Below are 24,959 nucleotides of genomic sequence, written 5' to 3' on the forward strand. Positions count from 1 at the left end.
CTCCCCCTCCCCCCAATTTCCACCGCGGCCAATTCATGGACAGGAACTACCCCAGCGCCGGCTTCGGGGACCCGCTCGGCGCCGGGGCGGGATGGAGTTACGAGAGGTCAGCGAAAGCTAGGTAAGAAGCCAAGGGTGGCCTGGAGGAAGGGGCCAAGGGGTGGGGGCCAAGCTGGCCCGGGCCGGGCCCGCCCGGCGACGCGTGCATCGCAAACTCCCCTCCGGCTTGCAAGGGAGCGGCCTTCCTCGGTTTGCAACAACGCCGCCGCCCCAGTTTGCAAATTGCAAACTCCGCCAAAGCCAGCTTCGGCATGCAAAGGGAGAGATGCAGCGGGAAAATGGGGGTGCAAAACAATTTTGGAAGGAAAGGCCTTGGGAAGGTGGAAGGGATTGGCGAAGCAAGGCCTGGATTTCCCCCCATCCTTGGATTCCCCGCTTGCTGACCCCTCCCCCTCGCGCCCCAGGCTCTGCTCTTGCAAAGGTGGGAAGGAAAGGAGAATTGGAACGCAGACCTGGGGGGCGCGCCCCCCCTCCCAGGTCCCATTGTTCCGGGACTGCGTGAGGCCGCGCGACTCGGGGCCCCCCCAAAATTCCGCGCGCAGAGTGGGCGCTGGGCCCCGCCCCCTTCCTAAGCTGGGTTTCAGTGTGTGTAAGGGGGGGGGGGTCCTGGTATCTGAGACACGCCCCCTTTAACTTCCCACCCCCAAAGGCAGAGAATCCTAGTTGATGGCAAGGAGTGGAGCGTTTGACCTCTCTAGAGTCTGGGCCATGGATTGGGGCCCTTGCATGGGAAGATTTGGGTGTGTGGTTGTGTGTGTGCGCGTGAACTCTGTGCGTGCGTAGCTGGCAGCCTGTTCACCTGCGAATCTGTCCCTTTCCTACTGTTTGTGTTGCGCCCTCACTCTTCACCTGCCCAGGAACCATCCTCTCCCCACACACCTGGGTTTCCCGGCATGGCTGGGCATGACCACACGTGTGTTAGTTCCATGTGGGACTCTTTGCTCTGTATCTTTCCTTTCCCACGGGTGAGCTGGATACTCAGCACAAACACTTGACTTTGCTTGGGCGCATGCATTTGAACCTCAACCCCTGGGAATGGACGGTGTTCATGTTCGCACTTGTACTTGGTACTTTCCTATCCCCTCCCCATCCCACATCCCTGCCCTTTAGGGAACAGTTTGCCTCTTGCTCCCGATTCACTCACTTTGCACCACCCCATCAGGTTCTGGGTCTCAGTGTTCCCACGTGTCTGCAGAAGAGGGGCGTCCATGCATAGCTCTGGGGTTGGCCCCAGGGTCTTGTGTAAAGGGGCTTTGTGGGGTAGTAGGTCCACATTTTCCTCTGACTAAACCCTTTCTGTTTGTCTCATCCTCGTGCATGTCTGTAAACGTGAGATTGGGCTCTATTTACTGGACATCAAGATTCTTTACTGCTATTGAGGCTCGAGTGGGAACCATTTCTATGGCTGTTCAGTTGGGCACCCCATTCCCTTATCTTTCATTTAGGGCCCAAGGTTCCTGGGATGACCCCAAGTCAGCTGGAAGATTCCCCCCAACTACCCGGGGTATTGCTGAGTTCTTTCCGAGGGCAGCTTCGGAGGATACCCTAACATATTCCCCTTCCCCCCAGCTTGGTCTATGGCAGCTCCAGGACCTCGCACCCCGAGACGGACATCTTACACCGCCAGGCCTACGCGGCCCCCCACCCACTGCAAAGCTATGCCACCAACCACCACCCGGCAGGTACGGCCCCCGTCCCGCCCCGCCTGAACTGACCCTCCCTCTATGGCAGCTGATTGGCTGCTGAAAGTTCCACCCCTCCTAATTGGCCGTGCCTTGGGTCTGGCCCACCCCTTGATATTCCTCTTCTGATTGGCTGGTCTGAGGCTGTTTAATTTCACGCCGGATTCGTCCGCCTGTGTCTCTGGCCCCGCCTGTTTCGCTCCAATTGGCCTCATCCCCACAGCCCCCGAATCCCACCTTCTCTTCCAGGCTTTTCCGCCTCTCCAGCCCACCCCAATCACTCCCCTCTGGGTTTGCCCATTCTCTTGGCTCCTTGGTTTTCTGAATTGTTTTCTCCTAATTCCCATTCTTTCTGATTGGCTCGGACTCTTTGGACCTCCTCCTTTTCCTTAATATTTGCTTACTATCTTATTCTCCTGCTGTGGCCCTGCCTCTAATGCTTCTGATTGGTTCCCTTCCTCTGATCCAGCCGCCCTCCTTCCTAGATGGACCAGCAGTGAGACTGACTGTGTAGTCCAATTTGGTCCTTGACTTTCCTAGTTGGCTCCTTTCCTTTTTTCCTTCCCATCGTTTTTTTGTTTTGTTTTTTTTCCTGTATCCACTCACTTTGACTCAACCTCTTTTAACTTGTCCTCTAGTTCTTCCCAGTGGCTCCAGTCATCCCATTCCTCACCCTTGCTGGAATTGCCCAAATCCCTTGGTTTCCCTCCACACCCCATAACGACTCCCTGCCCTTTTGCTCCCACTTCCTTCACTTCTGCATTTTTCTTTTCCTTTGCCTACCTTTCTCTTCCTGGGCTCCCTGCCCTTAGGATTGCATTGCACCACATCCTGCTTATTGCCTTCCTAGCTTGTCTTTGCTCACTTTCTCCTCTATGAATCTTCCCCTTTTCTCCAACCCCTTTCCTTGACCCAACTTGCTTTGGCCTCTTCTTTTCCCTTTCATCCCTGCCCTATCACCTACCTAGCTGACTCTACCACCCTGTTCCTGGCCAGGCCTCTCTGGACTCTTCGACACTGGCCTTCACCACGCGGGCTCAGCAGGGCCTGACGCCTCCGTCATGAACCTCATCTCGGCCCTGGAGTCCCGGGGCCCCCAGCCTGGCCCCTCTGCCTCCTCTCTCCTCTCCCAGTTCCGCAGTCCTTCCTGGCAAACAGGTAAGCTCATTGCCAGCTCGAGAGGGCCGGGGTGGGGCTGGCTTGTGGTCCACCCTGACCTACGGTCTCCTCCATCATCCCCAGCCATGCATACGCCAGGCCCCACGGAGCTCTTCATCTCAGGCGCCCTGCCGGGTTCCAGCACCTTTCCATCCTCCTCTGCCCTGTCGGCCTACCAGCACCCGGCTTCCTTCGGCAGCCGCCCCTTCCCAGTGCCCTCATCCCTCAGCCTCCAGGACCCCCCATTCAGTCCCCCAGCTAATGGGCTCCTGTCCCCTCATGATGTGCTGCACCTGAAGCCCTCGCAGGCACCCACGGTGCCCTCCTCGCTAGGCTTTGAGCGCCTGGCGGGGGGCGGTGTCCTGGGGCCCGCTGGTCTTGGCCCGGCCCAGACCCCTCCTTACCGCCCTGGCCCCCCAGACCCACCTCCACCTCCCCGCCACCTCCCAACTCAGTTCAACCTGCTGGCTTCCTCTTCCGCTGCTGCTGCCGCCGCCGAGCAATCCTCCCCACAGCTCTACAACTTCTCGGGTGCTGCCCCGGGCCCACCGCCACCCGAGCGGGCCCTACCCCGCCAGGACACAGTCATCAAGCACTACCAGCGGCCAGCCAGTGCCCAGCCCCCGCCGCCCCCGCCACCAGCCCATGCCCTCCAGCACTACCTGAGCTGTGGAGGCAGCTACCCTTCCATGGGCCACCGGGCCAACCTGGCCTGCAGCCCCCTGGGCGGTGGGGAGCCCTCCCCAGGTGCTGGTGAGCCTAGCAAGGCTGGGCCAAGTGGAGCCACAGCAGGGGCATCGGGCCGGGCTGCGGGCCCTGAGACGGCCGGAGGAGGTGGGGCAGGGGGTGGCGGTGGAGGTTACCGCCCCATCATTCAATCACCTGGTTATAAGACAGGCAAAGGTGGTTATGGAGCAGCTGCGGGTGGTGCCAACAGGCCCCCACCACCCCGTTCGACGGCCACTCCCAAATGCCAGAGCCTGGGTGGGCCAGCAGCTGCCTATGGCACTGGGAAGGCCTCTGGGGCTGGTGGGGCGGGTGGCCAGGCTTATTCCCCTGGTCAGCCCCAGGGGCTTCTAGGACCCCAGGCCTATGGGCAAGGGTTTGGAGGGGGTCAAGCACAGGACTTGAGCAAAGGACCTAGCTACTCAGGACCCCCACAGCCCCCCAGCGGCCCCGCTCCTCCTGGCCTAGCCACATGTCAGAGCTACTCCCCTGACCAGCTGCAGGGCCAGCTGTATGGGGTACAGGGTGAGCCGTACCCAGGACCAGCTGCCCACTCCCAAGGGTTGCCCACGGCCAGCCCCTCACTCAGCTACAGTACTGGCCATTCCCCAGCACTCTCAGGCCACGGGGGTGGCTGGGGGCCCAGCTCCCTAGGGGGTGGCGGAGAGGCCAGTCCTTCTCACATTATCCGCCCACTGCAGTCGCCACCTGCCCCCGGCCGCCAGCCTGGAGTTGGCTCTCCGGGAGCCCCTGGCAAATACCTGAGCTCTGTCCTGTCCTCGGCCCCATTCCTGGCACCCCCAGGAGCCGGCAGCTATGCAGCCGGAGCAGGTGGCTACAAGGGCAAGGGAGATGGCTCAGAGCTGCTGGCAGGTCCCGGGGGGCCCCCTGCTGAGCGCACAGAGGATGAGGAATTTCTCATTCAGCACCTCCTACAGGCGCCTAGTCCCCCACGGACCTCAGGGGCAGGTGGCTTGGTGGGTGAAGATGGAGCAGCGGATGCCTCCAAGGGACTTGGGGGGAGTGGTGGGGCTGGTGGTCCCCCGGGCACACCCTATGAGCTGGCCAAGGAAGACCCCCAGAGGTACCATCTGCAGAGTGTCATCCGTACCAGTGCCAGCCTCGATGAGGGTGCCACGGCAGCCCTAGAGCTAGGGCTGGGGAGGCTAAAGGAGAAGAAAAAAGGCCCAGAAAGGGGTGGCGAGACCCCCGAGGGGTTGGCCACCTCAGTTGTCCACTATGGGGCAGGTGCCAAGGAGCTGGGGGCCTTTCTCCAAAAGAGTCCCCCACCCCCACCTCCCACAGCCCAGCCTGCCCAGCCCACTCCCCATAGTCTCCTCCTGGAAACTGGGGGCCCTGACCTCCCACTGGTGCTGCCTCCACCTCCCCCCCAGCTGCTTCCCTCAGTCCTTAGCCACGCCCCAAGCCCCTCTTCCAGCACCCCCAAAGTTGGTGTCCATCTCCTTGAGCCAGCCACCCGTGATGGGGCGCCCCAGCTCCCCCACCTCCACCGCCCATGCCTCTCCAGCTTGAGGCCCATCTCCGCAGTCATGGGCTGGAGCCAGGAGCCCCCAGCCCCCGTCTGCGACCTGAGGAGGGCCTGGAGCCACCAGGCGCCATGCAGGAATTGCTTGGGGCCCTGGAGCCACTGCCCCCTGGGCCTGGTGACACTGGTGTAGGCCCGCCTAACACCGAGGGCAAGGATCCCTCGAGTGCCTACCGCAGCCCCAGCCCACAAGGCACCAAGGCCCCCCGCTTTGTGCCACTCACCTCCATCTGCTTCCCTGATTCCTTGCTCCAAGACGAGGAGCGCAGCTTCTTCCCCACCATGGAGGAGATGTTCGGTGGAGGGGCAGCAGATGACTATAGCAAGGCTGGGCCACCTGAGGACGAAGGCGATCCCAAGGCGGGGACCGGACCACCTCCGGGCCCGCCTGCCTATGATCCCTATGGGCCTTACTGCTCCAGTCGGGCATCTGGAGCTGGGCCTGAGACGCCGGGCCTGGGCCTGGACCCCAACAAGCCTCCTGAGCTGCCCTCCACAGTCAACGCCGAGCCTCTGGGCTTGATCCAGAGTGGGCCACACCAGGCGGCCCCACCACCTCCTCCACCCCCTCCACCACCTGCCTCAGAACCCAAGGGAGGCCTGACCTCACCCATCTTCTGCTCTACCAAGCCAAAGAAGCTGCTCAAGACGTCTTCCTTCCATCTGCTACGGCGCCGTGACCCGCCCTTCCAGACACCCAAGAAGCTGTATGCCCAGGAGTATGAGTTTGAGGCTGATGAGGACAAGGCTGATGTGCCTGCTGACATCCGCCTGAACCCCCGGCGTCTACCTGACCTGGTATCCAGCTGCCGCTCCCGCCCAGCCCTCTCACCGCTGGGTGATATCGACTTCTGTCCACCCAACCCTGGCCCTGATGGCCCCCGACGCCGTGGCCGCAAGCCCACCAAGGCCAAGCGTGATGGCCCACCCCGGCCCCGAGGGAGGCCCCGGATCCGCCCACTGGAGGTCCCCACCACTGGTGGGCCAACCTCAGCCTCCACGCCCAGCGATGTGGCCAAGAAACCCCGGGGTCGGGGCCGTGGCCGAGGCAGGAAGGCTGAGGAAGCAGGGGGAACCCGGCTGGAGCCCCTGAAGCCACTTAAGGTGAGGGTGACTGGGGCTACATTTGAGGTTCTTGGGTGTGATGGGGGATATGGTTTATATTTCTAAAATCTATGAGGAAATGAACTATTGGGGAAAGCTGAGAATTGAAACCGGCATCTAGAGGGAGGCAATGGGCTGGAGTTTGGGTTCTTAGGTTCTAGATCCTAAAGGACTAGCGACTGGGGATCCTCGATTCCTGGGTCTTGTGGGAAGAGGATCTGGAGCCCTGGACTCTGGGCTGTGAGCAAGGAAAGGTCAGTGAATAATGAGTAAGGGACTCCAGTCCTTTCATTCTGAAATCAGAGAAGGGTCTATGGGCTTGAATTCTAGGATTCTACAGGCTGAGTCTGGGAATTTGAACTTTAGGATCTTAAATGAGTTGGGGGCTAAGGGCCCTGCCCCCTGGATCAGGGAGGAGGGGACTTGGGGCCCCAGACTCATGGGCCCTGACTCCCCACTGCCCCCATATCTAGATCAAGCTGTCTGTGCCCAAGGCTGGTGAGGGTCTGGGAGCCTCATCAGGCGACGCCATATCGAGCACTGACCACAACAGCCTGGATTCAAGCCTGACTCGGGAGAAGATTGAGGCCAAGATCAAGGAGGTGGAGGAAAAGCAGCCAGAGATGAAGTCTGGCTTCATGGCCTCCTTCCTGGACTTCCTCAAGTCAGGCAAGCGCCACCCACCGCTCTACCAGACTGGCCTAACACCCCCACTCAGCCCCCCCAAGAGCGTGCCACCTTCTGTGCCAGCCCGAGGCCTGCAGCCCCAGCCCCCCACTGCCCCTACCGTGCCACACCCCCCACCCACTGGGGCCTTTGGGCTGGGGGGCGCACTGGAGGCCGCTGAAAGTGAGGGGCTGGGATTGGGCTGTCCTTCGCCTTGCAAGCGGCTAGACGAGGAGCTGAAGCGGAATCTTGAGACCCTGCCCTCCTTCTCCTCGGATGAGGAAGACTCTGTCGCCAAGAACCGGGACCTGCAGGAGAGCATCTCCTCTGCCATCTCTGCCCTTGATGACCCACCCCTCGCCGGGCCTAAGGACACCTCCACCCCTGATGGGCCTCCCTTGGCTGCTGAGGCTGCAGTCCCGGGGCCACCGCCTCTCCCAGGGCTCCCCAGTGCCAGCAGTAATGGCACGCCTGGTAAGCTCTGGGAAGATGTTCCCAGGGCAGGGTGGGGCTTTCCTGTTATTTGGGACACCGGTATGATTGAGCAGAGTACACAGTATTTAAGGGACACTGTTTGCGTTTGATGATGTAGATTTGCATATTTACGGAGCTAACTTCCTGATGAGAGCAAACAAGTGTTTTGAGAAAGCGGCATCTTTTTCTAATTTGCCCACACATGCTAAGTGGACTGGCAGGGCCCCAAAGTGGGCACTGGAGAATGCTGGCGGGGGCAAGGCAGGTTATAAGTGATGGGGACAAGTGGGTGATAGGGTACTCAGGGAGCTTTTAAAACTGGTGTGGGATCCGGGGTCTGAGAAGGGTTCTGGAAGTTAGTGACGTGTGATGAAAGACAGGTATATGGGGGCAGAGAGAGACTTGGGGAGGGTGGTTTAAAGAGAGACAGGAACACCTGACTAGTCAGGTCTTATGGGGGGTAGGAGGGAAAGGTTGAGGGTACAGTCGAGTCTAATGGGATTCTGTCCTGAGAGAAGCTTCAGACAAAATATAAGGGACTTTGATGGGATGGGGGAACAGAGGCACTGGGGGATGGAAGGGGGTGTGGAGGGGGGCATTTGGGGCAGTTAATGAGGGGGCTTGAGGGATTAGAATAATCTTAAGGAATGGAGAGGTTTTGGGGGGACTGTAGAAAAGTGGGAAATGGGGAGTGAGGAAAAGAGGGTGTGAGGCCGAAGGGAAGAGAGGAACACCAGACGGTTCTAAGCAGAGTGTAGGTTCTGTTGTAATCAGTGAGAGAGAGTGCCTTGGATCTGGACGGCTCCTAGCTAAGGACACAAGGATGGAAAAGAAGCATTGTTAGTGATCAGGAGAGATTTCAATGTATTAGAGGGGGGGTGTTAATAAAAATCCATGGGAGAAGAAAGAAGGGCATTAATTACTGAGAGAATGGAGAACAGGCCAAACAGGGAAGGACTTGGATGGAAGAGGACGAGACCTCTGAACAGAAAATGAGGAGGTAGAGGCACAGAGGGAATGATTTTAGAATTAGGAGGAACATTAAAGAATGAGAGGTAAGAGCCAGACAAGGGCATTGAAGCAACAAAGACATTTCAGGATTAAAGTGGGCATTAGGATGCGAGATGGGTTTCTCGAGGCTCAGAATAGTGCTGGAGCTGGGAAGGGGTCTCCCAGAGGGATTTTGGCTTGGCAAAGGGCTATGGGGATTGAGTGGTGATAAGGGGCAGAGGGGCTGTTGGCATAGGAAGGGACATTCAGGTTCAGGAGCAAGAGGAGAGGTGCTAGGGATGGTGAATAATATTTGGGAAGTCGGAGGCACATCAGGGCAGGGCAAGGAGCTTTGTAGGGGACTCCCGATCATGGCAGGGCAGGGGGCGGGAGGGCAGGACACCTTGAACAATGATATTGGGACAGAGAACTACACTAAGAGATGGAGCCTTTGAAGGCTGGGGAGAGAGCAAGGAACAGAGCAGTAGGTCTGGGTAGGAAGGCTGATTAGGACATTGGAGAGAAGTTAAAGGTACATGATCTTCTGTGGTGTCTGGGGACAGGGATGGGTATTGAAGATCAGTGAGGGGACAAGACGGGTGAGCAGGGTCAGACAAGCTTTAAAGAAGGAGCAAGGGCAACAGAAGAGGAATAAGTGGGATGATGGGTGATTTGGGGGGCAGATGGGTGGTGGCTGAAGACTCAGCTGGATCAGGAAGGATGTTGGGGTGCAGGGTGGGCAGAGGGGTGTGTTGGGACCCCGTAGAGGAGACTGGGAAAGGGCTGGGACTACCTTTCACTGACAGCGGATTCGAGGGGCAGTGGGGACTTGAGGGACATGCAGGGATGCTGGTCAGCAGGTTGAAGCTCTGGGAGATGGTGTAGGGGGGAAAGGGGTCCAGCCCTGACGTCCCTCTCACCCCCAGAGCCCCCACTGCTGGAGGAGAAGCCCCCACCCTCTCCACCGCCCGCCCCGACGCCCCAGCCGCCACCCCCGCCGCCAGCACCGGCCCTGCCTTCGCCGCCTCCGCCAGCCGCCGCCCCGCCAGAGGAGCCCGCCGCCCCATCCCCCGATGATCCTGAGCCGCCTGATGCCCGGCCCCTGCACTTGGCCAAGAAGCAGGAGACAGCAGCTGTGTGTGGGGAGACTGACGAGGAGGCCGGCGAGAGCGGCGGGGAGGGCATCTTCCGCGAACGCGATGAGTTTGTCATACGCGCAGAGGACATTCCTTCCCTCAAGGTGAGTCCCCTGCATGCCCCAGGATGCGCCCCATGGATTTGGTCGCTTGAGTATTGAGCACCTGCAGGATGACAGGCCAGTGCTGGGGGTGTAGGTGCAGTAATGGCTAAGACAACCCATCAGAAGTGATGAGATGGCCAGCTGGAGCAGTGGAGGACATGCTGGCCTCAGATGTTTTGTGTGTATGTTACTTATAAAGAAGATAAAACAGTTGCTAACTGTTTATTGCAGATACTCTGGGTGCTAGGGTTACAGTAAGGATCAAAGCAGGTGAGGGTCTGGTCTTATGGACCTTCTAATTGGATGGCACGAGCCAAGAGACAAACAGCTTTTGTGATTTGTGCCTAATGGTGAAAACATGAGGAGTTAACATACCTATGATTACACATTCATCACCTGTAAATGTAATAATAGCCAATGTTTTGGGAATACTTGTATGTCGGGCACATCTTAAACATTTTATGCAGACCAGCCCATTCACTGCTTCCAATTACTTCACATCAGGGATTTGCAAATTTTGCCCACGTGGGCCAAATGTAGCCCATTGCCTGTTTTTATAAAAAGTTTTATTGGCACACAGCCATGCCCATTCATTTACATGTTGTCTGGCAGCTTTCTCCATATAATGGCAGAGTGGGGTTGTTTCAGCAGGGCTGGCCCACAAAGCCAAAAATATTTCCTATCTGCCCTGTTACAGAAAAAGTTTGCTGGCCTCTGCTGTACTTGGTTCCTTGGACAGGTAGAATTGGATCAGAGGATTAATGAAAGTATTTGACAAGGGTAGGTGACATCAGATGCCTGTATAGTGCTCACAGGGCATGAGGCAGAGCGAGTACTTGGTAGGTCAACAAGCTATTATCACCCTGATGGTGACACCGAAGGCTAAGGCCATTCTCCGTATTAGTCGCTGTTACTGACTAGGTTTTGACTATGGGAAACTGTGTTCAGCCCTTGATGTATGCTATAGTTTAATTTAATCTTAGGTGTTGTTTCTTCTAAAGTACAAGTGGGGAAATTGTGGGATGAATTAATTATTAGGTTATTGGAAAAGTCATGACGTATTTTTTCTGTTTTTTCGTTGCACAAATGTGTCATGACTCTTACGACAACCCAATATAAGGATAGTGACTATTGTTACACTTTTTATTAAGTGTGTTTTGTGAGACGAACTTAATGTGGCTTTTCCTGTATTACTTTAAATCTATTTTATTGTGGAAAAGCAGAGCAAGCAGGACAGTGGGACGGTTATGTACCCATTACTCAGCTTCCACCATCGAGACCTGGCTTGTCCTGCTTCCTCTCCACTCTGGCACATTCTGCCTTCTGCCCCACCCCAGCAACCCCAGACATCATATCCTTTCACTCATACTTTATCACCTTTTTAGCATAACATTTGATACATACAAAACAACAGTCATAAGAGATATATACGTTATAACACAAAATGCTGGAATGAACACTCATGTCTCATCAACACCCAGCCAGCAACCCGAACATTCCCAATACCTCAAGTCTCAGGTGTCCGTCCACTCCCTGACCAGTCCTTCTGCGCCCTCCATGGTTGTACTCAGCCTCATAGTGCCCTTTGTACATTATTCCATTTTAACTTGATGACTTCAAGAGGCTGATTTGGCCAATCAGCCTGGGACAGGCAAGGAAGATGTTCAGCAAACAGCAATGATAGGAATGGCTACCGACTGCTCAGGGGACAGGACTTGGGGCATGTCACAGTTGAAATTTAGTTTGATCTTTTTTTTTCCCCTTTAATTGTAATCTATATGTCCCGCAAAGTTGATCTTTTTAACCATTTTTAAGTGTACTGCTCAGTGTCATTAGTATATTCACATTGTTGTGTAACCATCACCACCATTTGTCTCCAGGTTTTATCTTTATAATTATCTTCTTTTATAGGGATTATTATCCCCATTTTACAGGGAAGGAAACTGAGGCTCAGAGCAGTAAAGTAGCCTTCCCAGGTTTTTGCAGCTAGGACCCATTCCCAACTTTGCTTGTGCCACCCTTCACCCCCACATACACACCAGAACCAGTGCTCTTAGCATCAGATTCAGCTGTTCTCTGTTATTCTATCAAACATTGACGATGACAGCAGCCAGTGCTGCTGGCCACCCAGCACTGGGACAAATGACACAATGCTCTAGGGCAGGAACTGTGACTTTCCCAACTTACAGATGAGGAAGTTCACGTTCAGAGAGAGGGAATTCTTCTGCTGGTGGGTGCCGAGCCAGGATTGGAGGCAGGATTGGAGCCAGGGCCATCTGATACCACCTCCCAGCTGGCACAGGACAGGGGAGGGGACCGGGCAAGGACTCAGATGCTTAAAATACAACACGACTGTGCATTATAATGGGGGACACACAGCCCCAGGACTGAGCCACCAGAGCAGATGTTGGGGACTTGTTCCTGTGCCTGGAGCCAGTGCAGGCTGGTGGTATGGCTATTGAGAGCCCAGCTTTGGCTTTAACCTGACTGGCTTAGATTTCTGCCATTTCTGAGTTGGACTGGTGTTGAACATCCCTGAGCCTCGGTTTCCTCATCTGTAAAATGGTACTGACAATATTAATACGTCTTCATGCAGCGTGAGAACTCAGGCGATACGGTTTGTCCGGTGCTCCTACTGTGGGGAGCACATAGAAGGTGTCCTAAAACCTTTGCTTCTGTTATTCATCTCGGTGATGTTGGGCAAATCTCTGGTGCAGAGCTTGGCAAAGTTTTTCTGTAAAGGGCCAGATAGTTAATATCTTAGGCTTTGCAGACCACTTAGGGTCTCTGTCACATATTCTTTTTCTTTTTTCCTTTTTTACAGTCTTTTAAAAATGTAGAAATCATTCTTAGCTCTTAGATCTGTAAAAATGGGCCACTGGCCAGAGTTTGTCCTAGGACAGCGACAGTCCAATAGAAATAGCATATGAGCCATATACAATCATTCTTGGATCCACATTTTTAAAAAGCTAAAAGATGGGTGAGATTAGCCCCAGGAATGTATGTTCTTTAACCAGCATATCTAAAAATATCATTTCATCATGTAATCAGTATAGAAAAAGTTAATGAGATGTTTTACAAATTCCTTTTTTGCATTCCAAGTCTTTGAATTCCATTGTGTATTTTACACTCATAGAACATAACTGATTCAAATCAGCTGCATTTCAAGTACTCGAGAGCCATGTATGTTGAGGGGATGCTGAACTGGACAGTGCAGGGTTAGCCCGCTCTCTGCTTCAGCCTCCTCCTCTGTAGTATAGGAGTGATCATATTAACTCCCAGTTCTTGGGGATGTTGAAGATTTCGCAGGATGTAAACTCTGAGCATGTAAGTTTGTTGGATGTCGAAGAGTATGGGGAGGACGGTCCAGGCAGAAAGAACAGATTGGGCAAACGGTCTGTGGTCAGGGATGTGACATGTTTGTGATGTGCAGGGATGCAAGGGGTTGAATGGCTGGACAGTGAGCACCAAGGCTCGGAAGGTGGGCAGGGGCCAGATCATCCTGGGGTGAGATCATAGGACACCTGCATGAGAATCTGCTCTGGGTTGTCTGGCCACTGCTAGGGCCCCTGGCCAGCAGGAATGTGGCTAGGGCAATGTCTGGTCCTGGTGACAGTCTGTCCACTGCCTCAGTTCTGTGACAGTGACTTCTGTGTTAGTAGACCCTGCAGCTTTCTTCTTAACATCAGGCTGAGTTGGCTCTAGCTTACTCACACCCTGCTGCTTATTGTCCTTGTCTCAGCTTGTCACAGTTCAAATTCCCAGAAGAGAATCTGATTGGTCCAGCTCAGCATTTTGGGTTGAGATGATGTTTGTGATTTGGCTGTTAATTGGCTGCACCTGGTTAGATCTCCGCCAGTCAGCTGTGTGGCAGGGACTGTGGGTGGGGCAACTTCCCTAGTAAGTGGAAGTGGGTGTGGTTGATGGTATGATTGACATGAGAAGAGGCAGGGAGGACTTGGCTTTGGGGCTATCTGGCACTGGTTGAGGAGCCGGCAAGGATGATTGCTAGGTGATTGGGTCCGATGACTGGGGGAATGCTGGGGATCCTGGGAGAAAGAGTGATTTGGGGGAAGGTGTCAAGCCCAGTTGAGATGTAGTGAACCCAGGGGCCTGAGTTCAGCTAGAGCAGGGGTCGGCAAACTGCGGCTCTTTGGGTACATTCAGTCTCAAAAGTTTGCCGACCCCTGGAAGAGCCAATCTTGTCCCTCACAACAATTTAAAAATTATTCGAGAGCCATAAATATATTTTTACATAATCACCATTATGTGAATAACATCCTTCAAAAATTTTACAAATGAAACTACGATAGTTTTATTTTTATTTTCAATTTTACTTCAGAGCCTGTGGCTCGCGAGCTGCAGTTTGCTGACCCCTGGCGGTGCTTCTGTCTCAAAAGTTTGCCGACCCCTGAGCTAGAGAATCAGGTGGCCCCTTAGAGCAGGCAGATTAGCAGGGGAGGAGACCGAGGAGGGAGTGGTCTCCCCTGGCTGGATTTCTCAAAGGTTTCTGAGCTTTACAACAGGACATATCATATTCGCATTGAGAAGGAAAAGGCACTTCTGGTGGGGAACCCTCCCTGCATGTGCAAAAGCCTGGAGATCAGAAAGTCTGGGGCTTGATTGCTGAGCTTTGAGGGGTCTGATTGGCATGCGGGGCAGGGTCAGGAGAAAGGAGAGGAAACTGAGGCAAAGCCTCTCTGTGCAAGGCTGTGGAATCTGCATTGGTGGCCCTGGAAGGTTTTGGAGCAGGGCAGGACATAAATGGACTTTTTTAAGTCTTTGAAAAGGATTTGAAATGAACTTTTGGATCCTTGAGCCTCTGGGAGCCAGGAGGGTGGACTGAGAACCGTGGTATCCTGGAGGAAGGCACTTGGAGTTGGGACACTTCCATCCCTGTCTTATTCTTCCTCACTCTTGTATGAGACTTCAGGCAAGAGCTTTTTGAATCTCATTTTCATCAGATTGTTCTAACCTCTTCTTTGTGTTCCATTGGTTGATCTGAGGGACACGAAAAATCATGGATGTGAAAGCAGTTGACCCAAAACCAAGAGTAGGTAGCCAATACCTGGCATGCAGGCTTCAGTGTTGCAGCGGCTGCCAGTGGCAGACATCACTAATTGAGCCCATCATTTGCTCACTAATTGAGCCCATCATTTGCTCCTGCTGAGCTTGGTACTCAGGGCAGCCATGATCAGTCAATTGGAGTTATCATCTGAATTCTGTTTTATCATTTGACTGGTTTCTCTGAATGAGGGGACTGTCCTTCATTCATCTCTTGGTTATCACAACGCCCAGCGCACTTTTCCCTCTATGTTATTATTTTTTACTTATCTGTTCCTGTCAGTTGCTCTCTTCTAGAGCCACGGCTGTCATATACTTTCCATGGCAGTCCTGGTCTTATCCCAGGCACCTTATGGAAGGGGACATGGTCCTTCCAGCACTCATTTAGGTGTCACTTCTTCCAGGAAGCATTCTTGGATTCAGATTAAGTTCAGGGTCCTTCTAGGATTCTCGGGCATCCACTATTAGCACATTTATCACTTGTGCCATGTCTGGCCTAAAGAAATAACACTGCTCACTCCCTGAAATCAGGTGCTGGGTCTGACTCACAGCCATCAGTTTCCAATGCCCAGCCAGGGGCACACACGCCTTGGTGAGGGGGTGAGAGTCTGAGTATTGTCGGGGGAGTGTAGATGGGGGAAACTTTCTTGTACCACGTCCTGCCCTACTATGGATAGGCTGATGAAATAAATGGTCTCAGGTAACCTGTCACCTGTCTGTTCTTGGCACAAGCCACAACTTTACCCTGCTTTGTTTATTTGCTTGTCTGTCTTGTTACCTCTGTAATGAAGACTCCATAAATGGCTTTGTCGATCTCTTTCACTGCTATACCCCAGGGCCCAACATGGTGTCTAGAAATTGGCGGGTGGCTGCTCAGGTTTTGCCACTGCTTTGAGTCATGTGGGAGGCTTGTTACCATCACACCGTAAACCTATATAACTGAAACCTTTTAGCCCAAGAATGAACAGCTGGATTGAATCATTGGCTAAGCCGTAGGAGGACAGGGCCAGACTCCAGCTGCATCCCCAGGGCTTAGAACATCATGAGGCCCAAAGATATCTGTCAGCTGGATGTTTGTTGATCCTTATTCACGACGATGTCTTTTCTCTAAGTGGGTATAGAGGGAGTTCAGAGGGCCAGGAATTGGGGGGGTAGGGACAGAAATTGGGGCTGACCCTGCCAGCCTCGCTGTGCTCCTCCTCAGCTGGCGTTGCAGACGGGGCGTGAGCCCCCACCCATCTGGCGAGTCCAGAAGGCCCTGCTACAGAAATTCACCCCAGAGATCAAGGATGGGCAGCGGCAGTTTTGTGCCACCAGTAATGTAAGCCTGCAGAGGGCAGCAAAGACGTGGGCCCGGGTGGGGTGTCTGGAAGCCGGGGTCCCCCTCACACAGGGCTCTGATTCACCCTTGGCCTAAGGTGTGTCTAGCTGCTGTGGTGGCCCAGGGCGGGGTGGGAATCTTGGGTGTCGGGCCACCTGGGGAGGGGGGGAGGTGAAGGAGTTCCATGTATGCCTCGTTCCCTCCACAGTATTTGGGGTATTTTGGGGACGCAAAAAACCGGTACCAGCGCCTTTATGTAAAGTTCCTGGAAAACGTCAACAAGAAGGATTACGTGAGGGTCTGTGCTCGGAAACCCTGGCATAGGCCCCCAGTGCCTGTCAGGTACCATGGGGGCTCGGGGGCAGGTGGTGGGCAGGGCCAACAGGCAATGGGGTGGAACACACAAGAGAGGAAATAGAGTCAGGGGGAGGGAACAGAGAGCCAGAGAGAGACAGAGCCAGAGAGAGAGAGAGGGAAACAGAGACCCTGAGATGGGGGGACAGAGACATGGAGGGTGGGGGACAAAGACCAAGAGAGAGATGGAGACAGGCCCAGAGCAGGAGGGACAGAGACTTAGAGAGAGGAAACAGCACCTTGGTGTGAGGGAAGCTTGTTCTATGCTTAGAGCTATGGGCTAGTGGGGCGGGGGGGAGGTAGGTGGTGGGAGTAGATGGTCCCAAGGAGAACTTGGGTTTCTTGGGAGCTGCTAACTGTAATTCCTTCTATGTATGTTCCTGTTCAGACGCTCCGGGCAGGCCAAAGGCCCTGCGTCTGCTGGGGGCAGCTCTGCACCTCCCCCCAAGGCCCCAGCACCACCTTCTAAGCCTGAGACCCCTGACAAGACGACACCTGAGAAGCCCCCAGAGCAGACGCCTGAGACGGTCGTGCCTGAGCCCTCTGTCCCTGAGAAGCCGTCCCCAACACGGCCTGTCGAGAAGGAAAAGGAGAAGGAGCGAGTAACACGTGGAGAGCGGCCGCTGCGGGGTGAACGGGGCACAGGCGGGCGGCAGACACGGCCTGAGCGGAGCCTCACCACAGGACAGCCTGCCACCTCCCGACTGCCCAAGGCCCGGCCCACCAAGGTGAAGGCTGAGCCACCCCCCAAGAAGAGGAAGAAGTGGCTAAAGGAGGCAGCAGGCAATGCCTCAGCAAGCGGGGGCCCACCAGGCAGCTCCTCAGACTCAGAGTCATCCCCCGGAGCGCCCAGCGAGGATGGTGAGGCCCTTGGCAACCACGGAGCTGGTGGGGAGGCTTGGGGAAGTGACTCTGAGGCCTTCAGAAAGAGGCATGGGTGAGGGCAGACCAGAGGGCTCCAGGTCGTGTCAGCAAGACAGGAATAATAATAATAAGTCAAGTAAAAATACTATCAATAACTAACAATTATGTGGCAGCTAACTATGTGACAGACTGTCCTCTAAGTTCTTTATGCATATTAACTTGTATAATTTTCACAGTAGTCCTAGGAAGTAGATACTAACTATTATCCTTATATACAGATGAGGAAACTGAGGCACTACGAGAGTGCAGCACAGCTGGGATGTGGCATCCCACCCAAGTCGGAATTCAGCCAGCAGAGCCTCAGGCTCCATTCTTCAATGCTGTACTGTTTTGTCTCCAAATAGGCAGGTTCTGAGGGCTGAGGAATATAGGAGAACAGATTTATCCTGGAGGCCCAGAAATAGTGGTATTCCCCATGACTTGCTGGGTGACTCCAGAAAAGGGGCATCACCTCTTCGTTCCTTAGTGACTTCACCTGTAAAATGGGTTAATAATAGATAAAGCACATAGACGGGTACGTCTCCTCCATAGTAGGCACCAGATGTGAGCTCCGTTGCATAGAAGGATGTCTGGTTTATGATGACAATAACAACAACAAAACTATATGTACACATGTGTAAAATGTAATGGCCAAAATATTGAGTTCTTACCAGGTGCCAGGCATCATTTTAAGCATTTTACACATGGCTTATTTTATCTTTACATAAACCCTGTGAGGTAGGTGCTATAGAATTACCCTTAATTTTAAAGATGAGAAAACAGGCACTGGGAGGTGACATAACTTGCTCAAGGTCACTAATTCAGGTATAGTGCAGGGGTACCGGTTTTAACAGAGACTATAAACATGCAAATAATCAAATGAGAGATGGAATTCTTTCCAACAAAGCCCTAATGCACATGGGAAAGTCATGAAGAATAAGAGGCTCTTCTCAAGGTTGTCCATGTTCTCAATTTCTTTTCCTCTTGTTACTCTGTCATCCCCCAGTATGCTGTCCTCAACCACATGGTCATAGATAGCCTCGCAGCCCCATAGCTACAGTCCTGCCGGTAGGAAGGGACACAATGGCAGGGAAATGGCTCCTCTTTCCTTTTAAGTGCCCGATCTGAGTGGGCGTGGCCCACAGCCTGTCTCCTCATATCCCATTGGCTAGAACTAGTCATGTGGCCAAACCTAGCTGCAAGGGAGCCTGAGAAATGTAGTCTTAACTGGGCAGGCCATGCTGAATCAGGCCAAGTGGAAGCAGTTAAAGCTGGGACAGAAAAGTATGGCAAAGGGGGAGGTTTACCAAAGGCCTAGATTTGCAGGTCTTTCCTTATCTGGCACTCAATTTTCTTTTTTCTTAAACAAGTTTATTCGTCTAATTCACATACCATCTAGTTCACCTATTTAAGATGTGTAATTCACTGGCTTTTAGTATAGTCATAGAGTATGTTCATCTCCGCAATCAATTTTAGAACATTTTCATCACCCCAAAAAGAAAACCTGCAGCCTTTGGCTGTTACTCCCCTTTCTCTCTTCCCGCCAGCTCTAAGCAACCAGTAATATACTATCTCTGTGGATTTGCCTATCCTGGACGTTTCATATAAGTGAAATTATACAATATGTAGTCTTTTGTGATCGGCTTCTTCATTTACTGTAATGTTTTTGAGGTTCATCCACGTTGTAACAGGTATCAGTGCTCCGTTCCTTTTTATGGTTGAATAATACTCCACCGTATGAATACATGACATTTTATTTTATTTATCCATTCACCAATGAATGGACATTTGGGTTGTTTTCGCTGTTTGGCTATTGTGAGTAATGCTGCTCTGAACATACGTCGACAGCCATGAATTTTCTCAGCCTGGGAAGTAGGGGGACTGAACTCTGCACTATTAGGGGTACATTTCCCCTGCCAAGGGTCAGTTTCTTTCTCTGGGTCTGGGTTTGTTTTCCCTCCCCCATTTGACCTAGAACTCATTCAGGGCTGGATGAGCCTGACTCATGTTGGGATGCCCTGAAGGCTTTGCCCAGCCCAAGAGGCCTCAGAATCAACCCTCTTGCTTGTCCACGTACTTGAAGTTGATGCTCTGTCCTTTCTGGTTATTCACAATGAAAGTTCTGGAAAGAGGCTGCAGTGATGTCCTCTCCCCCTCTTCTTTTAGTCCACTCTCAGTCAGCCTCCTCACCTCTTTCTGAAAATGTATGTTGAGTTCCTACTGTGTGCCATGACTGGGGTTCCAGCAATGAACAAAATAGACAAAAATATGTGTCCTCATGGGAGCTTCCATTCTAGCCGGGGGAGTCAATCAGATAAATATGTTATGTAATAGAATACAAAGCAATATGAAAAACCACCAGCGTAAGGCTGGGGAGGATTAAAGGCAGTTAAGAAACATAAATCCAGTAAAGGGGATCCAGGCGGCATACTGAGTGATGTTTTCAGGGAAGGGAGGGAGTTGGGGAAGGCTTCTGGAAATGACATTGGAGCAGAGATCTGAACACAACGGGATCATGTGACTTTGGGGGAGAGAACATTCCAGGCTGGGCGTGTCTGAGGATCAGGAAGGAGGCCAGTGGCTGGAGTGAGTAAGAGAAGAGGGTGAGAAGTGAGGGCAGAGAAGGAACAGGAGCAGATCTTAGAGGGACAAGGCTTTGTGGCCCCACTGGTAGGATTTTACCTCGATCGAGACAAAGCCATAGGTGGGTTTGGGCTTAGGTCTAACAGGGTCTGACTCCCACGGCCAAGTAGTCACTCCAGCCCCTTGAAACAGTTGTCACGAGGGACCCTCCATGTGGATAAATCAAGTAGACATTTCTCATACTTCCTGAGGGACATTTTGGGGCCTTCTCATGGTTCTCTTTTCTTCCCAGCACTCCTTGGGTTTCTTGTGGGTGTCCCTGAAGTCCTGTCCTTGGCCTTGTTGCTTCTCATTCTCTACCTCTTACTTGGCAGGCTCCCACAACTTTCCCGTGAGCCTCAGGCTTGTTTCTTCCCCCTGGCCACCATCCAGGCCTCCCCTAAACCCCCTCCCTCCAGCTCCCACTGAGTTCCTTGTCCTAGATTCCCTATCTCAGGGACAGCCACACTGGCTACCCAGTCACCAGGCCAAACCCTCCAGGCACCACACTTTGCTCTCACCTCCACAGCTCGGAAGCCTCCATCCCTAACCCTCCTGCTCTGACTGCCCCATCCCCTCTGCTCTTTCCCACAGCCCTGGCCCTCTCGATCTCTCTGTCCTGTCCCTGCCGCCCTGTACCAGCCTTATTCTTTCTTACCTCTCCGTTGACCTGTTCTCTGCTCTCACCCAGCCAATCCGTCCCATACATGGCCTCAGAGAGGTTTTTCTACACACATCCTCACCCCTTCCCTGCTCACAGCCCTCCCATGTGTCCACCAGGAGAAGCCCTTGCCCTTTCCATCTCTCACTGGAGGCCCTGCATGGTCTGGTCTTGCACTGATATGTGCATTCTCTGGTCCTATCTCCTCCCTCAATCTTGCCCTTTGTGATCTGATCTCTCTGACTTGATTCACTGGTTTGGAAACCAACTATGCTGCTTCTTTAGACTTTATTGAAGCTGCACTGAACTAGACAGACATGAAGTTCACTGACCTAGAATGCTCTTTCCTATCACTCAAGACTCAGTTCTTGTGCGACCTTGAACAAGCCTTCCCAGACTTGCCAGGCTGAGCTCATCAGTGCCTGTGATTCTGCCATAGAGCATGTTGCAATGGTCTTGTCAGTCTTCCCCAGCAGACTTGGGCCTTCCGGAGAACAAGGATTTCTCTCCTGGTCTTTGGTGCTTAGGATACTCTCTGCCACACAGGCGGCCTCAGAAGAAGTTGGAATAATGAGTCCGAGTCCCATTATTTTCCCCCAGAGCGGGCAGTACCTGGACGTCTGCTGAAGACCCGGGCAATGCGGGAGATGTACCGAAGCTATGTGGAGATGCTGGTGAGCACAGCACTCGACCCGGACATGATCCAGGCCCTGGAGGACACACATGGTGAGCTCAGGCCTGGGCAGCAAGGACCCAAACCCCAAACCCCTCCATTGCCCTGGTGCCTCATGGGGCTGTGGCTCTTCTGACACCCACCCCTCCTCATTTTTCAGACGAGCTGTACCTCCCGCCCATGCGGAAGATCGATGGCCTCCTGAATGAGCACAAGAAGAAAGTCCTGAAGCGGCTGTCGCTGAGCCCAGCCCTGCAGGTGCTTGGGGGTCCTGAGCAGGAGGTGTCTGGGTCCCAGAGGTCAGGCATGGAGGAGATATGTATATATATATATATATCAGCCACTGCGGTGGTTTCCAGAAGCATCTGGAGGGGGCAGTCGTTGGGAGGGTTGGGCTTGGCCAGAAGATAAGTTGAGAGCAGGGCTGTCAGGAGAGGTCTCTGTGTTCCCAGTAGCCCTGCAGACCCAGAGGGAGGGGAGCTAGGATGGTGTGGAGGGGTCATTGTGAAGGTCTGAGGTGGGCTATTGGGAATGTCCAGCAGAGTATGGTTATGGAGTGCAAGTTTGGGGACAAAGGCGTGTGCCCAGGGCCCGCTTGGATTCTGATGGCTTCTCCATTGATATAAGGCCGGCTCTTAGAATCTCCGTAAGTCATCTATGTAATTTCCCTGTGGCCTAGAGTTCTGGGATGGAATGTCAGGGCGGCTCTAGGAATTCTGGGATAGACTGTAAATCTGGCTTCTGAGAATTCTGATGGGGATTTTAGTGTGTTGCTAAGAATTTGGGGGTAGAATGTTAGGGTGACTCAGAATCCTGTGATGGAATGTTGATCCACCCTGAAAATTGTGGGGAGATGTTAGTATAGTTCTGAGAATTCTAGGAGGGAATTTTAGGCTGGCTATGATGGAATGTTAGTTGGACTCAGTAAATGGGGATAAAATGTCAATATAGTTCTAGAGCTCTGAGTGGGATGTTAGGATGACTTGAGAATTCTGGAATTGACTGTTAAGTCTGCCTCTGAGAAGTCTGAGTAGAATGTCATGCTAGAGTTAAGAATTCCATTATAGAATACAGGCACATCTCATTTAATTGCGCTTCGCAAATACTGCATTTTTTCTAAACTGAAGGTAAGACCCCCCGCCACCAGCAAAATATTACAACTTGCAAAGGCTCAGATTATGTTTAGCATTTTTTAGCAATAAAATATTTTTTAATGAAAGTATGGCCATTGTATTTTTAAACAGACTGTTACTGCACACTTAATAGACTATAGTATAGTATACACATAACTTTTATATGCGCTGGGATACCAAAAACTAGTGTGATCTCTTTAGTGATGTTTGCTTAATTGTGGTGGTCTGGGACCGAACCTGCGATATCTTTGAGATATGTGTGTAGTAGGATAGATCTGAGGATTATGGGATGGAATATTAGTCTGACGCTGGTGATTCTGGATTTTTGGCTGAGTCTTAGAATTTTGAGTCCTGGGCTGGGCCACAAAGCCCATGATAAGGGTCACCGAACAGGCTTAGGCTCCTATGTCCCTTTGAGGAGAGCAAGGCTTCTGAGTCTCTCTTGATCTGCAGCCTGGAGGAAACAGACATCTGCTGACTTGCGGAATCTGAGAACTGCGTGGTGGGTTTGGGGCATGTGGGACCAGGGAGGTGTACCACTGATCCGTTGTCCTCCCACAGGATGCCCTGCACACATTTCCTCAGCTGCAAGTAGAGCAGAGTGGGGAGGGCTCCCCTGAGGAGGGGGCTGTGCGGCTGCGGCCTGCTGGGGAACCCTACAACCGCAAGACGCTCAGCAAGCTCAAGAGGAGCGTGGTCCGAGCCCAGGTGGGGCCGGGGAGGGGTGGGATGGATGGGGTGAGGGGAGAGGGGCTGCCCAGTGCTGGGCGTGGACCTGAGGCTTCACCCCATCTGCCCAGGAGTTCAAGGTTGAGCTGGACAAGTCAGGATACTACACGCTCTACCACTCACTCCACCACTATAAGTACCACACGTTCCTGCGCTGCCGAGACCAGGTGAGTCTACCTGTATCACACATTGCCCTGCAGTTCTGCCCCTCACAGGGCTCTTCCCTGGACCCAGGAGTCCAGGCCCCCAGCCCCTCCCCCCCTCAGACCCTGGAGTCCCAGCCGTCTCTCCCTGGGACTCTGATCTCTAGGCCTCATGCCTCCTCCCACCCCATGCCTTGGTGGCCACCTGCCCCAGCTCCATGTTTAACCCCCTGCAGACCCTAGCCATCGAGGGCGGTGCTGAGGACCTCGGCCAGGAGGAGGTGGTCCAGCAGTGCATGCGGAACCAGCCGTGGCTGGAACAGCTCTTCGACTCCTTCAGTGACCTGCTGGCCCAAGCACAGGCCCACAGCCGCTGTGGGTGACCACACCCTGGCCTGAGGGGTGCCACCTCCTCCATCAACCGAGAATTGGGACAGAACTGTGTCCTCAGGCGCTAACCCCCAGGCCTTGTTGCCAGGGAAGGGGGAGGTCACTGGTCAGGGTGTGTCCGTGCTGCCCCCACAGGGCAGGGTTCAGAGTTCGACTCCCCCCCTCTCCCAGGTCCTCTCCACTCCCTCCCCATTCCTTTCACTGTCCGGTGTACAGAGAAATTATTTATATATATGTATAAATGTCTATTTAGTAACAGTTTCCCTCTTCCCCTGGCTCCACTGCCCACCCCCCCCCCTCCATGGCCATAGCCCCTGCCTCCTCCACCTTGTACATAATGTATAGGAAAAGTCTATGTATGGTTAAAGGGGGGCGGGGCGGCTTCAGAGAGCTGGGGGACCCCTCCCCCCAAACCCCCTTTACAGGCCAAGATCTTTGCTAAAGGCCATTCCCTCCCCAGGGCATTCGGCTTCGGGTGGGAGGGGGAAAACGCATCTTGTTAATTATTTTTAATCTTATTTATTGTACATACCTGGGGCGGGGGGCTGGGAGGTGGAGGGGGAAGAAGGGTCCCCTCCCTTTGCGCCTCCCACTCCTTTTCTACTGCAATTTGTCTGTGTCTCCCCCCAACACACACACCGACCCCATCCCATTGTCGTCTGGATGTGGTTCTATTTTTTATCGGTCTCCCCTGCCCCCTCTCTCTAACCCCTCTGCTCCCACCTCCCCACCACCCGTTGTCTCTTGCTCTTTCTTGGGCTTCTGTACAACTCAACTTGTACACACTGTGTACACACAACCAGCCAAACGAAAACCCAACGGCAAACACTTTATCAGCCGGCTGGAGTGGCTCTGTCCTGCGGCGTCTGGGTAGCCCTGGGGTGGCACGGGTGGAGGGTCTGGAAATGAAAGGTGGATTTTCTGGAGTCCTGGGTAAGGTAGTTGGGCTGGGGTCATTGTATCTGTTATGTGTCACTATGTAACAGAGCCCACACCAAAATTTAGTGACTTAAGAAATATTTATCATTGTACAGTTTCCGAGGATCAGGAATTTGGGATCAGGTTAGCTGGGTGGTGCTGACCTAGGGTCTGTAATGAAAGTACAGTCAGGTCATCCGCTAGGATGGCAGTCTTCAAGGGTTTGACTGGAGTTGCAGGATCCAGTTTTAAGGTGGCTCACTTGAGTGGCTGTTGGCTGGAGACTTCAGTTTCTTGCCACATTGACGTCACCCGTAGGGCAGCTTGAGTGTCCTCTACATGGCAGCTGGCTTCCCGGAGAGTGAGTGATCCAAGGAAGAGACAAAGAGGTAGCCACGAGAT

General features: G+C 53.4%; 1 protein-coding gene across 1 annotated transcript; it reads left to right on the forward strand.

Moving 5' to 3' along the window:
* Positions 1 to 6: 6 nt before the first annotated feature.
* On the forward strand, positions 7 to 24,472 carry PRR12 (proline rich 12). The gene is given in 15 exon segments (XM_019658255.1): positions 7 to 121; positions 1,630 to 1,742; positions 2,739 to 2,900; positions 2,985 to 5,120; positions 5,123 to 6,276; positions 6,750 to 7,416; positions 9,333 to 9,646; positions 15,915 to 16,031; positions 16,240 to 16,373; positions 16,774 to 17,246; positions 21,172 to 21,297; positions 21,405 to 21,502; positions 22,939 to 23,085; positions 23,178 to 23,273; positions 23,486 to 24,472. Coding segments are annotated over 15 exon segments (5,970 nt in total). The 5' UTR covers positions 7 to 35; the 3' UTR covers positions 23,633 to 24,472.
* Positions 24,473 to 24,959: the final 487 nt, after the last annotated feature.

Source organism: Hipposideros armiger, unplaced genomic scaffold, assembly GCF_001890085.2.
Source record: "Hipposideros armiger isolate ML-2016 unplaced genomic scaffold, ASM189008v1 scaffold_283, whole genome shotgun sequence".
Lineage (NCBI taxonomy): Eukaryota > Metazoa > Chordata > Mammalia > Chiroptera > Hipposideridae > Hipposideros > Hipposideros armiger.